Below are 16,734 nucleotides of genomic sequence, written 5' to 3'. Positions count from 1 at the left end.
GAAAAAAAAAAAGAAGAAGAAGGTAGCGGGAGGGGAAGAATGAAGCGGGGGAAATCGGAGGGGTAGACGAACCACGAGAGACGATGGACTCTGAAAAACAAACAGGGTTCTAGAGGGGAGGGGGGTGGGAGGATGGGTTAGCCTGGTGGTGGGTATTGAGGAGGGCACATTCTGTATGGAGCACTGGGTGTTATGCACAAACAATGAATCATGGAACACTTCATCTAAAACTAATGATGTAATGTATGGGGATTAACATAAGAATAAAAAAAAATGCTAAAAAATAAAAAAATAAAAAAAAAATAAGTTGGCATCATAGTGTTTTCTAACCTGATGTATACATTCTTCACATTCCAAGGTGATTTCTATATTAGCCCAAACCCATGAAATAGTAACTTGGGAATGGATGGGTCTGCGGCCTTGACCTGTTACAGTTGTGATGGTCATTACACGTAAGTAAGTAGGGGCTCACGAAGCCTTTTTTTTTTTTTTTTTTTATGATTTATTTATTTTAGAGAGACAGAGAGAGCAAGGGTAGGGAGGAGGGGCAGAGGGAGAGGGAGAGAGAATCTCAAGCAGACTCCCTGCTGAGTGAAGAGCCTGACACCGGGCTCGATCCCACAACCCTGAGATCACAGACCTGAGATCATGACCTACGCCGAAACCAAGAGTCAGACGCCCAACTGACTGCACTACTTCGGCGCCCCCACAAAGTCTTTCTTTTAAATTGGAGGTCAGGTCAGAATATTCAGATCAACAGGAGCTTGTTCGGTGCTCTGATTCTGGCAACTTCCCTCTGTTTCTAATAAAAGCTGTGGACTGGGCCACCTCATCCCTGAACCAACACAGTGAGATAGGACAAGTGACATTTGGAATGTGTGTGATTAAAGGCATCAATCTAAAATCAAACAGGAAACCCTGTGCCCCATAGATAAAGGGAGGCTGGGGGCAATTTTTGATCTCAGATTCACTCAGATTGGTGCAAATCCATCACAGGGGAAAAAAAAATGTACATTTCAGTCAGAATGAGCTCAAAAAGCATCTTGTAAAACATGCATCATTTCCCTGAGGTGGAGTCTGGATACACAGGGAGCTACGGAAAGCTACACCAGAACTTTATTCACTGGGCAAAAATGCTTGACTCAGGAAGAAGGCCACCGGAGCAGAGTCCTGTGATGGCACGGTGGGAAGGTGGGTCCAGTGTAAACAGTATGTTCCCGTCGCCCTGAACACATGCTGTTCCCCAGCTGGTGACCAGAACTGATGCAGAGCCTGCCCTGCGTAAGTGATCACACCTCCCTATCAGGGATGATCTCATCGCAGAGGTGAGGAGGACTGGGCGGCTTTCTCCAAGGAGCCTGTCCCTGCCACACACGGCAAGGACCTCACACTTGGGGTCAGCCTGGGGGCAGAACGGATGGAGGGATCTGTGCCCATTTGGATTTGGTTATTGCTGCTGTTGTTGTTTTAGAACAAAAAGAAATGACAGGAAAGGCTGAAAGGAGACAAATCAAGGACTTCAAGGAGGCCACCGGGTTTGGTAGCGCTAGATACAGTAGGACAAGGGCACACAGAGGAGACCAGCACTCCCGCACTGGCCCCCAACACTCACACTGCCACCTGGGGCAGCCACTTCTCAGTGTCCTCAAGCATAGAGGAAGGGATTAGAGTAGCTCAAGTCACCTCAGATTGAGCACAGACACCCTTAAAATCATAAGATGTTGATAGAATACTTAGAGCTATTGATTAAATAAGCTATGCCTAGATATAAGCAGATGGCAGTGGATGATTTCACAGACCAATTAATCTCTGCAAAATATCCCACAAAACTAGATTCTTATGTATACATAAATATAATATTAAGATACAGTTTTATAATATCAGAAATGGTCGTATTGTGCATTTTCAAATAAATATTTTTTTAATTAACAGACATTTTTTAGAGAAGTTTTAGATTTACAGAAAAATTGAGTAGGAAGTACAGAATTTTCCCATATACCCTCTCTTCCCTGACACAATCTCCTCCTTCATTAATTTGTGTTTAGTGTGGAAATTTTTTTTTTTTTTGAGAGAGAGAGAGAGGCGGTGGTGGGGGGCAGTGGGGGGAACAGAGGGAGAGGGAGAGAGAATCTTAAGCAGACCCCACACCCAGCACAGAGCCTAATGCAGGGTTCAATCTCACGACCCTGAGATCATGACCTGAGCTGAAATCAAGAGTCAGACGCTTAACTGACTGAGCCACCCGGGCGCCCCTGTAAAATGGCTTTTAAAAGAAAAAATATTATTAGCATTGGTTTTTTTCACAGGTATGACACTAATACCGCTTAGAAGACAGTACAGAGGGCACCTGAGTGGCTCAGTTGGTTAAGCAACTGCCTTCGGCTCAGGTCATGATCCTGGAGTCCCGGGATCGACTCCCGCATCGGGCTCCCTGCTCAGCGAGGAGCCTGCTTCTCCCTCTGACCCTCCCCCCTCTCATGTACTCTCTCTCATTCTCACTCTCTCAAATGAATAAATAAATCTTTAAAAAAAAAATTTAAAAAAAGAAGACAGTACAGAACTGCAAAAAATATTGACAAAATGACTTATTAAATCACCAATTTTATATCACTTTCCTCAAAGTGTTTTCTTTCCTCTGTTATCCTACTTGACCAAATAATACTCCTGTGAGTTGATTGCTCTCAAGCTAAAGCACAGGGTAAACTGGCCCAGAGTCATCCACCTAATTTCAGAGAAAAAAGACAAACTTCCCGATTTAGAGCCGCGGGCTCTCTCCACCAGCCCCACCGCTCAGCAGGGAGCCGGTGCAATGGGACAGGTGTGTGTTTACCCCTCCTAGAAGTTTGAAACTGGAGGTCACGTCTCAGAGGTCCAAGGGGTAGCTTAGAACCAAGGACGTGAAGTTGTTTTAGAGAATGGGGGGGAAGAAACTCGATCCCCTCCAAGAAGGAATTGATTGAAAGTGAGATGTATTCAAGAAGAGTTTGAATAAATGCAAGGATAACTTTATAACAGGTTAAGGAAAATCCTAATCTTCCAACACGTTGTCCTAGACAACCCTGTCCTTCTGGGGCCTGAGTCAGAGAGAAACTGCTAGACACACTCACACTGGCTTGGATCCACTGTGGAGTCAGTAAGTCTCTTTTTATTAAAACAGTTTAAAAATATCATGAAAGGAATTGACAAAAAAACCTCCAAAAAGTACAACACTCCAACACTTGATTTTCTCTTCCAATCTTCATTATACATATACGTGGTATTTACATGGTTTATATTACAGTGCATAATACATATCTGTTTTCTACTTCTTTTGGGTGAGGTAATTTATGATCAGTTTTGATTTTCTATATAATTATATTATCAATCACCATAATGGCTATGTAATATTGCATTATACTAACATATTATTCCCCTATTTTTGGACATATGTTATTCTCAGTCTTTAGATAGCCAAAATAATGTTTTATACCTACATTTTCTTGTTTAGGAATTTTAAAAATTTATTTCATTGGGCTACATACAGTTGACCCTTAAACAACATGGGTTTGAACCAAATGGGTCCACTTATATGCAGATATTTAAAAAAATAAATACAGTACAATACTGCAAATGTTTTTTCTCTTCTTTATGATTTTCTTAATAACACTTCTTTTTTTGGCTGACTTCATTGTAAGAATACAGTATATAATGCATATAACACACAAAATATGTGTTAATCAACTATGTTATCGGTAAGGCTTCTAGTCAACAGTAGGCTATTAGTAGTTATATTGGGGGGGAGTCAAAAGGTATACAAGGATTTTCAACAGTGTGGGGGGTCGGCACCCCTATGCAGAAGTAGAATTACTTCTCCAAGAGAATAACCCAATTTTTACCTTTTTATTTTGAAATAATTTCACACTTATAGAAGAGTTGCAAATATAGTACAAAAAACTCTGGTACTGTCTCGTGAATGACTCTTAACAAAACAACCATATTTAAAGGCATTTCTCAGGGTGCCTGGGTGGCTCAGTCAGCTAAGCGTCTGCCTTTGGCTCAGGTCATGGTTCCAGAGACCTGGGATAGAGCCCCGCATCAGGCTCCCTGCTCAGCGGAGAGTCGGCTTCTCCCTCTCCCTCTGCCTGCCACTCTCCTGCTTGTGCTCTCTCTCTCCGTCAAATAAATAAATAAAATCTTTTTTTTTTTTAGATTTTTTGAATTTTTATTTATTTGACAGAGAGAGAGAGAGACAGCGAGAGAGGGAACACAAGCAGGCGGAGTGGGAGAGGGAGAAGCAGGCCTCCCGCTGAGCAGGGAGCCCAATGCGGGGCTTGATCCCAGGACCCCGGGATCATGACCCGAGCCGAAGGCAGACGCTTAACGATTGAGCCACCCAGACGCCCCAATAAATAAAATCTTAAAAAAAAAATAAAGGCACTTCTCAGGCTTTCAGCCTATTTGATGTTTCTCGATGTTTGCGTGGAATTCAGGTCAGTGATACAGCTGAGCAATTCGAGAGTCTCTAGTTGGGATGAAGGCATAGACAATGAATGCCATATACCACCACCTCACATCTGTTATGATATCTACCCCACTGATCGCTGGGGCGCCTGGGTGGCTCAGTCAGCTAAGCATCTGCCTTCGGCTCAGGTCATGATCCCAGGGTCCTGGGATTGAGCCCCGCGTCGGGCTCCCTGCTCAGCGGGGAGTCTGCTTCTCCCTCTCCCTCTGCCTCTGCTAGTGTTCTCTCTCTCTCTCAAATTAAAAAAAAAAAAGATATTAAAAAAATCCACCCTGATGGCTAACAAAATTAAACTTCCTTAGATTGTACACAACATTTCTGTCTTCTGGTCCCAAACCATCTTGTCCTAAGGCTCTTGCCCATTTCTTCTTTTCTTGGAGTTTCCACAAACATCACATCATTTCTTAGTCAGTGTGGTCCTTGTTCTCATGCGCCATCCCTGCGCCCATTCCAGTGATAAGGGGTCCCCACTGGTGACTCACACATTCTGCAAGGGCTGGGTGCCACCTTGAAAGAATGCCAGGCTGGGAAAGTGCTGTAGGAATATCTCCTTCCGGTTTCCCTGAGCCCATTTTGTCTCCATGTTATTTGGGCTGGGGTTTTATTTCTCTTCCTTGAAAGCAAAGGGTTTTGATACAATTTTCCCAGAATGTGATTTCACCAAGATTTCTTTTTTCTTTTTCCCTGCACCGCAACAATCCCTCGTCTAGAATCAAGGCCCCCATTGTCACTGTATCAGCTTCTCTACACCTACCTCCTCCTTCTCAGGCTTCCCCAAAGAAAAACAATCTCTTACTTAATAGGAACACAAAGGCCCCAGTTCCTAGGTTCTAGCAAGGTATAATCTGGTCTGAGTCACTTGGGTGTATTGCAGCAAAGCTGAGGGGTACCTGTTGGTGACTGGAAACCTCTCCTCTTAATCTCCTGCTCCCTCTTGGTCTCCCCCTCTCTCCCTCAAGACCCCAGGCCTGTAGTTCCCTTGAGGCCAACAGACAGCTCCACCCCACTGGAGACTACTTTGAAGGTTGTGATTAAATTTGCATTTTAGCTGGGGGCTAAAAACCTAAGGGAATGCATTTCTAAAGGGGGAATTGTAGGTATCTGGACACGTGTTGGGAAAGGACTCTCCCTGCCCACTCCTGGATCACACCCTGTTATGGATCCTGGCATATAGATCCTACCCCTGCTCAGGCTTTAGGAGCCAATACCCAGGCTCCAATCTCTGTGTGATCTAAGGATTGAAGCGTAATCGTTCCAGAGTAAATCATCCTCTACAGGAGTTCAGATTAAAGATCCCTCCATCCCTGCCGAACCAAAATGGCAGAAAAAGCCTCTGGCCCTTATCATGGCATCCCACACTACAGGGAGGTACAGACGTCTCCATAGGACAGAGCCATTCTTGGCTGCAGCTAATCTGATGTCCTAGGCCCAATGCTCTGTAGCTAACTTGACCCCCGTGGTTCCCCTTTTCTATAACGGCCATTGGCAGAGCTACGGCTTGATAAAAATATAGAAACACAGTTTGACTTTGGACACGACTGCCTTATTTTCCCACCTCAAAATCAGCTCTCATTGCTTGACAAATATGAGCACACTTAGGATCAGAATCTATGAAATCTGGCCTCTCCTACAAGAGCTGGTCATCCCTCAATTTCTTCTGCCCACCTCAGCCTTCTGATCCCTCTCCTGGCATCCCTCTTGCTTCCTTCTTTCACACTGCCTTGTCTCAGCCAGACACTAACCAATAATACAGATGCCACATACTGAGCCCCGAGGTACGCCAGGGAGCTCCTGCACATGGTCACGCTCTAATCCACGCACGTGACCTCTGATGCGCGCTAGCTCAGCACGACTGAAAACCCTGGCTGAAGTCACGTCCCTCATTACTGGTACCGCTGATTCAAGCCTAAGCCTCCCCTTAACCTGCTGCTTTTCCTTATCAGTCGTCTGCAGATTCTAACAGGTCAAACAGGTTGCCCATTTCTAGGAGCATTTGCATTTAAAAGCAAACTCCAGAACAGGGGAAAGTTTAAGGGATGGATAGCCAACGATAGAATTTCAGGCAAGGCTGTGCAGAAAAAGAGTTTAGACAGAGCACTGATTCAGGGCCCTCCACCTTTATTCCATAGCCCCACTCAGGGAATGCTGGAGCCGAGAAGTCCTCAGCCATCACTTTACAGGGAAGTGAAATGATCTCTCCATGATTATAGGGTGGGGGAGTGGCAGGGTGGGTGCCTGATGCAGATTTCAGGCTGGGGTACTTTCCACAGCAGAGGAGCCCTGCCCACCTTTGTTTACTGACCCCCCCCAACCCCGTTCCCCACGTGCCCCAACCCTGGCACTTCTGTGCCTGGAGGGAACTGGTCCACCTGTCCAGTCCTCCCAACCTCTTGTGTCCAGAGGGGCAGATTTACTGCTGGAGATTCCAGAAGAAGCCCTCGAGGCCTCGTCTGTATTTGTTTAGAACCGTAAATTCCTCTTTCCATGATAGGCTTACAGCCAGCTGATACCGAGGGTCCCATTTAGGTCATAGACCAGGGCTTTAAAGGAAGATGATTGTTAAAGTTCCGTCCAACTCCCAAATTCCTGTGATTTGATGACGTCAGGATTGTGAATACTCAGGCTGGCCCTAAACCAGGTTGGGCTGTGCCGCTTCCATCAGAAACTTCCTCCCCCTCTTTATAGAAACAGGCCCGCCCCGTTGGGCTCCCTCAGGGCCCTGTCCACTGGGCATTCTCCGGCTGCAGAGAAACCCGCCCACCCAGGGCCACTGACCCCACCCCCTGCCTTGAAATTTAAAGCAGGCCGGAGCTGTGCAAGGAGATTGGAGCGGAGGTCCCGCAAGAGCCCCGGGCTGAAGAGAAAGCTCTCCAGGGAGGGAAGGAAAGCGAGCAGTGGCGGTAAGTTGAATTCTGTGCCTCCCTGTCTGTCCATCTCCTCCTGCCTCTCTTAAAAGTCTTTCAGGCAAACTGAGCCAATAGAGGAATGCCTTAAGGAGGGACTGACTTTGTAATTCAGGCAAAAAGCGGATTAGCTAGAATCCGAGCCCAAAGGGAGCCTTCTTTTTGTATCTGCATTTCATTGGGATGGGCTGAAGCATTTTGGAGGGGCGAGGGCGGTCACGGGAAGAGAGAATAGGAGGGATTATTTTTTGGAGAAGAAATCTCTGCAGAGTAAAGGGGAAAGTGAAAAGAATTAAGAGAGCAATGCTCTGAAGAGACAACGGGAGCCCCTCATGACTAAAGGGCAAAAAAACGTGCAATCAACTGCCTTCGGGATTTGTGGCTATCAGAGCCTGGAGGGTCCACAGTGTCTGGCTGCTGCCCTCCCTCAGTGAGCCCATTAAGAAACCGGGGCTGGGGATGGGGCGGGGTGGGCGGAGAGAGTGGTGCAGGACTTGCCTCCTTGCCTCAGAGCAGGATTAAGTAGGTGGGAAGTGCTGGGAAAGAGAAGGCCTCTGATCTACCCCCATGTCCCCTACCCCCATCTCCACTGGTCAGTTTTTGCCCAGTGTGCAAGTATGAGGTCCTCTTTAAGGACTTTCAATTACAGAGGGGAGAATAACATCAATGGCTTTTCTTCCTAACTGCAGGACGCATATCAGAGCTTTCCAGATTTTCGCTGTTACTATCTTTATTTTCTTAACCTCCCTGGGAGGGAGCCAGGGAGGTAGAAAAACATGCTGAGCTCCCAGGTTAACTAGTGACAAACTGAAATGCAAAGAAGTGTGGAAATGATGACTTACCTGGTGGTCAAGTCGGATTAATAATGGTGATCTCCTGCAGTGGATTGATGACAGAAGAAAATTGTGTGTATGTGTGTGTGTATTTGCAATTCCAGGAACAAATGCTGCAAATACAACTAGTAAGCGGAGTCCCCTCAAAGGGGACTTCCTAGCAATTCTTGCCCATGGGCAGGAAGACTCATCCTGGGATCTAGACGCTGACTTGTCCAGAATCAATATATGACGGTCAGCCTGAGTGCTTCCTGTGAGAGCCCAGCCAGGCTCGGGGCACCAGCAGGGATTTGTGAATGTTGAAACAGAAAAAGCTCCACACCACTCATCAATTTATTCCACCTAAAGTGTTCTCAGGGATGCCAACCTCAAACCTCTGGATCTCATCAAGAATAAATGGTAGCTCCCCTCTGCCTGGTGGCTTAGTCTCTGTCCAGATTCCCTAAGACCAACTCAGTTTATTTTGTGATGCCCCAGATCAGATACTCCTGGTGTCTGTGCTACTCGTCAGTGGCTTCATCACACGGGGTGGGGGGTGGGGAGGGACGGGAAGACAGCCAGGGAGCAGCTAAGGGACAGCAGTGATTTGTGCTCATTGAGGAGAGATTCTGGGACTCGGCTTTATTTTCCTGGGTCCCAACATGTTGAGCAGAACCATGCTCAGTACATTTCAAACTATTGTAACCAGCAGCCCGGCCATACCTACTGACCGTACCCATCTAACGCTTTTATAAATGACTGGCTGGGACCACAGAGCATTCGGGGGAACTTACTGTCCAGGGGAGGCCTGTTACTAATCTGCAAACAGCACCTTTTCTAGTTAGGGGGTTTTAGAGCAACTGAAGGGGCCCTTTGACGAAGATCATCATTTGGAAGGAGCGGTGCCAGCTTCAGGATTTCCAAAGCTTCTAAAATGTATGCAGGTTATTTTCAATCAGACAGTTGAGGGGGCAACGTGGTTCACAAGAATGGTGGTGAACTTAGCTCCAGTTCAAATTCAAAGTCCATCCACTTTTCAGAGATACTGAGTGCCTGGTGCTGAGGAAGAATTTAGGTGTTGAGTTGAAATGTTCAATTTTACTTGATTATTTGGCACTGTGCATCTGCAGTCTCAGAATAAAATTTCTACTTTCTGTGAGTGAATTTCAGCTCTGCTCTGACGAGATGGCTAGGATGGACCATGAGTGACCAGAATATTCTCTTCATTCGTTCTTTGGGTCATTAGCTTTGCATGGAGAAAAATTCTGTGCATAGTTTCAGGCTATAAGCCTCATCTTAAGCCAACCAGCTCACAAAGCTGGTAGTCTGAAATCAAACCAGATAAAAGAATGAGGACAATTTAGACTCACAGAAAGTCAGAGCTAGAAAGCATCTTAGCGGTTATTCACTCTGGTCCAACCCCAGGTCCAGCCACATAGTCTCCTAATCCTGGCTTAGTTGTCTACTTACACATAAGAAGAGCATATTTTCTTGGCGATCTTTTGTACATTCTCCTGCCTGAGAAATTGACTTCTGGAGAAGGGGGTAGAGCGACAGACAAGCCTCTCGATCACCTGAAAAATAACACGTGTGCTAGTGGGGAAAACGAACCAGGTGCTAGGCACACAGCAAGCAATGCATAAACATTCTTAAAAGGGATGATTTGGGCAAGTTCTGGTGCCTATTACCATTACCCAGGAAATACTAACTAGCTATTCTTCCTATAAAACTTAATGTAACTGCATGGCCTTTGCAGCTGCCCAGCACCGTCTATGCCAACAGCCGTGATCCTGAGGGTGACTCTTGGCTAGCAGGCCCATGGTCAGGCAAGCACGGCTTGCTTCCGTGATGCTCCTGACGCAGGCATCCAAGGCTTGGAGAGGTTGGTTGGGGACTGATCTGGAAAACCTGATTCCCCCTTGAGCCTCTGAAGTAACCCACTTCAAGGTCAGGCTGAACCTAGATACTGAGATACCTTTATTCAAAGCCTTTTCTGTTTATTATATGGTCACAAATATTCCACTCATTCACAACCAGACATTAGGGAATTGAAACTGAACTCATGCCCCAAAGGCTCCTCCATCCTTGGAACTTTCGGGCTTTCCGAACCATATTTCCTCCTAGGGATGCCCTCGAAGGGAGAGCCTGGGGTGTGTGAATCCTCTTCCTTTGCCCAGTGGCAGGTGTTCGTGCTGAAGAGTAAGGGGCTCTGGCTGCTTGCTTCTATTACCCTGGGCCCCAGGGTGTGGTCACCTCTTGGCAATATACTCTCCGGAACACCTCTTTATTTTGTTCAACCAGCAGGTTATATAATACCAATGCCAGGAAGCCTACCTTGAGCAGCCCCTTATCTCAACAAGAGGGAACTAGATCTCCCTCCTCCACGTTCTACTAAGACCCCTTCTTCCTCTGCATTTCCACCTTCTATCCCTACCTCCCTGCATGTACCACAGCGCCGATCACACTGTACTCTGATCACCTAATCACTTGTCTGTCCTGTGCCTACAGTATGAGGTTTTGAGGATAGAACATAAATGTCTTTGCACCGTGGAGCCTGTGCTGGTCTGTGGTTGGGGCTCAGGAAACGTTTGATGGTGACTACATAGAGTTGTTAAATCTTCGCCCATGAATTCAAGAAAGAAGGAAATTAGACTGAGCTGGGGCTTGAAGGAGAGGTGGGTGGGGTGGAGGACCTGATAGATGGCCCCCCAGGAGGACACCCAAAGAGGCCCTCAAGCCCCCTTGTGAGAAGTCTTTGCATGAACAGCTTGATGTCAGCTGAGGCCTCTGCAGGTAGGGGACAGGTAGGGAAGCTAAGCCCAGTAACCTGCTAGGAGTAATCTAAAAGAGAAAGACCGCCAGTCAGCTGGATCTCTGCTGGCTTTTCACATTTTGTCCTGTTCATAGAGAAGAGAAACTTGTTTTATTTTGCCTTTATTTTGTAGCAAGAGCCAGTGTCTGCCACCTGGGCTGTAGAGAAAAAGAGAAGTAGTTTGGTTTTGTTTTTTCTTTTTCTGGGAAGCTCCAGTTTCCTTATTTTTCTAGCCTAATGTCTCTGGTTTTTAAACATCCTCCTGGTCTTCATCAGACGGGCCTATCAGTAGCAACAGCCTGATCTTCCAGCTGTCTCGGGCGCTAATTCCAGCTTCCTCTGAGAGTCCAGAGTGGGCCTGAGGTAAATAGGTCCTGGAAAGGCAAATTAAAAAAAAAAAAAAAACATTCAAAATAGGATAAAGGACACCACCTCATATCCAGGAACTAATGGCTCCTGTTAATACTGGTCTGTGTGTGTAGATGAAAGGCGTGAGCTTTTATATCAGTTGTAAAGAATCCGGTGGCAGGTTATCACAAGATGTCCGCATGATCTAGGAAACAGTATTTGGGTATTAATGCTTGACCACAATGGGGAACCCCATAGACGTTAGCATCTTTCTGCCTTGGTAGCTTTCGGTTGTTTTTCCAGGGAGAAGCTGTTAATTTTGGTGCTCCCGTTATTGAAGGACACTTGTGACAGTACGGTTGACCTTACCGTGCACTGGCCATTGCGTCATAGGGCCTTTGCCTGCTTCTTCTCTAATTGCTGTAATAATTCAGCAAAGTGGGAATGATTGGTCCATTAGAAAATCCAGGAAACCACACACAACCTGTGTGTCATGGCTGTGTCATGGAACTTGAAGTGAAGACTCCAGAGGCTAAGCCGCTTGCCCTGAGACATGCTGCCCTTCTCAAACAGCAACTCTGAGCACATTAAAAACATTACGGTCCAGCAACAGGACACAGGAAGGAGTGGTGGAAAGTGTCGGCTCGAGTCCCGACACCACCTCTCACCACGTGTCTTGCCTTACGGCCAAGGCCCTTATGCTTTTTTGAAGTTCGATTCTCTCATCTGTAGAAACAAGAGAATACTATTGCCTTAAATGATTCAAGGGTTGTAAAAGGGTTTTGTAAACTCTGCCCGGTAAGTGGTAGGTACTCAAATGCCCGCGGAGCAAGGGGCATTAATCCACATAGAGCTCTCTCAAACACACTGTAACATCGCTTTCCTGCGAGCCCAGGAAAACGTGGATACATTCAGTAATGATACAAGGAAAGCTTCTGATCAGTTTTCTGACTCATGGGTGTTGCAATCTGGAGGTAAACTGCAGAATTAACAAAGGATTGCGCATTTCATTGCTATGTGGCGATGTTCGTTTTAGGGAGCGGAAGGAACGCGAGGAACTACCTTTATGCCTAAAATGAGACACTGTTTTAGATTAACATCAGATTGCAGGGGTTGTTTAAATTCAACCTTTGGGTTTAACATTTTATTGCACTGACTAATTGCATGAGCGTTTGTCAGTTGAACCTTGTTTTTTCTTCACAGGGTAAAAAGTTTATTAGGAAAGGGTTTCTTTTGTTTTTATCCTAAAAGGAGGCAGGATGGGTTTCTGTTTTCCTAGACCCACAACCAGCTCTCCCTTATTTCCTCCTAACAACCAGGATTACCCGGCAGAGGGTGGACAGGGAGTAGATGACAGTGCTCAGTGCAGAGTTTTTGGAGTTGCCAGATTAATTTCATGTAACTCAGACACAAGTCATCCGCCTATGGTTTGAAGGTGTTTTGGAGAGGATTCTGCCCTGAGTAACTAGTGAGATGGGAGGGAGCTAGGAGAGGATGCTATTCTCTTCACCTCATTGGAATGGATCAAATTAGGTAAGAAACAGACTCTTCCTCTCTTGTCCCCTCGTTATTCAAGAAGAGAGAAAATAAACCTTAACACACAGAAATTTAAGTATTGAAAAGTTAAGAATTGCCTACATGATGGCAGTTTCTGAAAATGGTTTTTATTCTGAGAGCACGGCCTCTATAAAAAGCAGGACCTGTATAAGCAAGACCGGGGCTAAGAGGCTAGTGGCCCCTGTCCTGGGCTCCATCTGGGACCCAAAAAGGTGAGCTTTTGTGAGGTCCCCACCTGTGGGGCAGGCCTCCTCCTGCCATCTTACCCCCTCTCTTGTCCCGACTCTAGTGACATGCCTTTGCTCTTCCAAGGAGTTCTGCCTTGGACCATTTCTTTTCTAATTTGTTGGCATTCATTCTGGGCCACGGTGGTTGGGGGGTGGAAGGAGGGTGTTGTTTGTTTAAAGCCATGAGTCACTTTACATATTGGTATTCTTGGAGACCGACTCTCTCTTACTCAGATTTCCAGAGAGAAGCGTTGCAAAGCAATAATAACCTGAGACTCTCCTTTACCAAAGATTAAGGTAACAAACCTTGCACACAGTGTAAAATTTGATCATAGTATCAACGTACTTTTGTCTTTCCCTTGCAATTTCCTGTCTCCTCTAGCTTGCTCATATTTATGCCTTTTTCTTGCTGGCAAGAGTAAAAACTACAAGTCCTTGAGTTCTATACCAGCTGGGGCAATTGCATTGTTTGTATCTAGAACCACAGAACTTGATTGAGTGACTGTGTTTGTACAGTTCTTCTATTACAGATCACTTTCACACATGTGGTTGTGTTTAAATAAAAGTACTTATATGCATTTTTAAGTGTTTCACAGTTTATACCCGTTATATCATTTGTTTTCACAACAGCAGAAACCACAGTGTGTTAGCCCTGGAGGAAACCTCGAGAGTCCAGCCCACTTGGTTTTGCATCCCTGGGAGCTGATTTTATGTCTCAAAATATAGGCGCTTTTGGGAAAGGCAGCATATCAATTTTTACTCAGTCATTCTAACCTTGTGTGAATGAGCATATCGGTCCCTTTCCGAAGGGCAGATTTTTTTTTTTCAAAGATTTTATTTATTTGACAGAGAGAGTGAGAGAGCACAAGCAGAGGGAGAGGGAGAAGGAGGCTCCCACTGAGCAAGGAGCCCGATGTGGGGCTCGATCCCAGGACCCTGGGTCATGACCTGAGCCGAAGGCAGACGCTTAACCGACTGAGCCCCCCCCCCCCCGTTCCATCCCCGGAGGGCAGACTTTTAAGGGGGAAGATGGAGAAAGTAGGACAGTTAAGCGTCCAAATCTTGCCTGCAGCTCCTCATGATCTCAGGTCATTATCTCAGGGTTGCGAGATTGAGCTCTGCATCTGGGCTCAGTGGGGAGTCTGCTTGCGATTCCCTCCCTCTGCCTCTCCCTCAGCCTCCCGCATTCGTGCGCGCACGCATGCGTTCTCTCTCAAAGAAATAAATCTTAAAAAAAAAAAAAAGGACCATCTAAAGGCACTGCAACAATGGTTCGTGTACTTTCCCCCGGTCCTGCCTCCAGCTGTCCTGCTGCCGTTCCAGCAGCCTCACCCAGTGCAGACTCCACAGCTATGAATGGGTGCCCATCAGTCAGCATTCCCCCATGTTACCACTGCAGAAACAAACCCTGAGGTTCTGGCTAGCATGACCATTGATTTCTCAGCCACAGTGGCACACTTCCTTGGCTCTAGCAGAGTAATCCCCTCCCTGGTTACCAGTGCATTGTTCCCGTTCTTCTCTAGAACAGTCATCACTCACGGCTGTTCAGAGGGGCCAGGGAACAGAGCCACTCCAGTGCCGTCGCCGGCAGGACCCAACGCAGCTTCCAGACAGAAGGTCAGAGATGCTCTGGAAGCAGATGAGGCTTCCACACGCAGACGTGCAGGCTGGGTCCCGCACAAGGATTCCTGCCCATGCATCCTTGAAATCCAGGCCATGCTTTATTTGCCAGGCCCTGTGTCCTGCTTTTGTTGTAGTTGTTTTTTAATTTGCACAGATTCTTTGTCAATTTGCCAAGCTCTGTGTCTGCTGAACTCCATCCACCAGAGAGGGTGCCTTTTGCAAATCTGCTGAAATCAACTCTGTGTGCTAGCGTGGGCCTGCCCGTGCTGGGGCCCCGGGATCTTGGGGACCACAGTCCTTATGGCCATTCCACCGTTACCCTCACACAGCGATGTTTTCAGTGATTCAGATTCCAGTCTAACAAAAGTGAGACATCCTGGTGGTTTTCCTTCTTCCTTCCTTCCTTCCCTATTTCCTTCCTTTCTTCCTACTTTCCTTCCTTCCTTCCTCTTCCTTCTTTTCTTGCTTTTTGTTCTCTGACTCTGGGAAACTATGAAATAGAGCAAAAGGAAGAGAACACAGAAAAAAAATAACAAGTCGTCTTTGTATTTATAGAATGAGCCTAGAAGGCCTTCTTATACTTACTCCGCACATGTCACCTCCCACCCTCCTCACCGTGAGCACAGGGTGCTTCTGCCTTTGGCGGCAGCCCGTGCTTCATGGCTTTGGAGCCTGTCCCGGCGCTGGCTGGCCCCACGCACCTGGAGTCTGAGTCCCTGTTTCTGGTATTCACTTTGTTCTTTGTCCAAGTGCTGCCCCCAGACCTCTACACCCACCTCTTTAATGAAGGCAAAATAAGGACACATTTTTTCCTCCTCTCTTCCTTCTCCCTTGTCTTTGGACTGCACTGTTTGTCTGCTGGCAGGATGACTCATTTCTTTGTCATCCTCCTACCCCATTCAGCCTGTCCAGATGCTCTCATTGCCTCTGTGCAGCGAGATGGAGCTATGGCCTTGTTTGAGATTGTCCCTGGATCGGTCAAGGCCCAGCAAGGCCCCAAAAAGTGGAGGAAGGTAAGGACTGACAGAACAGAGACTGTCTCGCACTCTCCCAGGAGCAGAAGACAAAAATAGACTCCTTTGCCCCTTACGCCCCTGAGTTACCAAGGGTTTTCACGTGATGCAGCTGTGGAAGCCGCAATGGAAGCCCTAAGTCATGCTCCGCCTCCCCATCTGGTCCCCCTCCCCCATTTGTCCGGGGAATGCAAATGTGTTGATACTGCACTTCTCACTTGGCAATGTTCCAGCATCTAGAATTGTGTTCCAGTTAGAAGGACCCAGAGGTCCTTTTTTTTTTTTTTTAGGACCCTGAATTCTTGAAATAAAACTGTCTTGGTGGGCATCCAGAGGAAAAAAAAAAAGCAACCCCCACCCCGCCCCGCACTGGGGGCTTAGGCTAACGAGTTTATTGAAAGGGTTGGTTGGTTTGACAGGCAATGCTCAAGTTCCTTGTTGATGGGTGGCTCATTTACTCATTCATTGCTTCAGAATTTCTTCATAAAATCCCCGAGAGCTACCTCAAGGCTTGGCCAGGGTAATAAAGGATGGGACAGTCTATATGCATATGTGAAACAGGATTAACATCTGGAGGAAGAGGGGGAATGCATTTAACAAGATCTATTTTAAAAGGTTATAGGAAATGGGATGAAATTAAGAAGGGAAATTTAAGAGGGGTTTTGGGAAATTTTGAAAAAGAAATCCAGAGCAGTTCCCTGTGACCAGAAGATTCCACCAAATGCTCTTGTTTCTGATGGGCTCAACTCCCCACTGCTCTCTTCTGAAACTTCAAGAAGCCTGTGAGCAGTAGCAAGCTTCCTCCTCCCAGTGAGAAAAAGGCCCCCAAAGAGTACACCCTACGTGGCCCCCTGCCCAGTGGGGGGGCCTTGGCACTCCAAATTAGAACAAAGGCAGATTAGATCCTGCCTTCTTTCTGTTTCCTTCACAATGGGGGA

The 16,734-nt window shown here is 46.6% G+C and overlaps 1 protein-coding gene across 3 annotated transcripts in view; it reads left to right on the top strand.

Annotated features, from left to right (window-relative positions):
• Positions 1-16,734, top strand: part of PLAT (plasminogen activator, tissue type) — a 32,648-nt gene that overhangs the window by 1,744 nt on the left and 14,170 nt on the right. For 2 of the 3 annotated variants that reach the window (XM_081809500.1, XM_006743820.3), the window contains exon 2: positions 7,303-7,401. In XM_081809500.1, coding sequence (XP_081665626.1) covers positions 7,303-7,401 — 99 coding nt within the window. Of the gene's footprint in view, positions 1-7,302; positions 7,402-14,712; positions 14,778-16,734 lie in introns of those variants that run through there. The other variant, XM_081809504.1, reaches the window with a different exon arrangement.

This window comes from Leptonychotes weddellii, chromosome 2, assembly GCF_054177405.1.
Source record: "Leptonychotes weddellii isolate Sample4059 chromosome 2, ASM5417740v2, whole genome shotgun sequence".
In the NCBI taxonomy this organism is placed as follows: domain Eukaryota; kingdom Metazoa; phylum Chordata; class Mammalia; order Carnivora; family Phocidae; genus Leptonychotes; species Leptonychotes weddellii.
The sequence above is the reverse complement of the archived record's forward strand: the minus strand, read 5'-3'. Positions and strand labels throughout refer to the sequence as shown.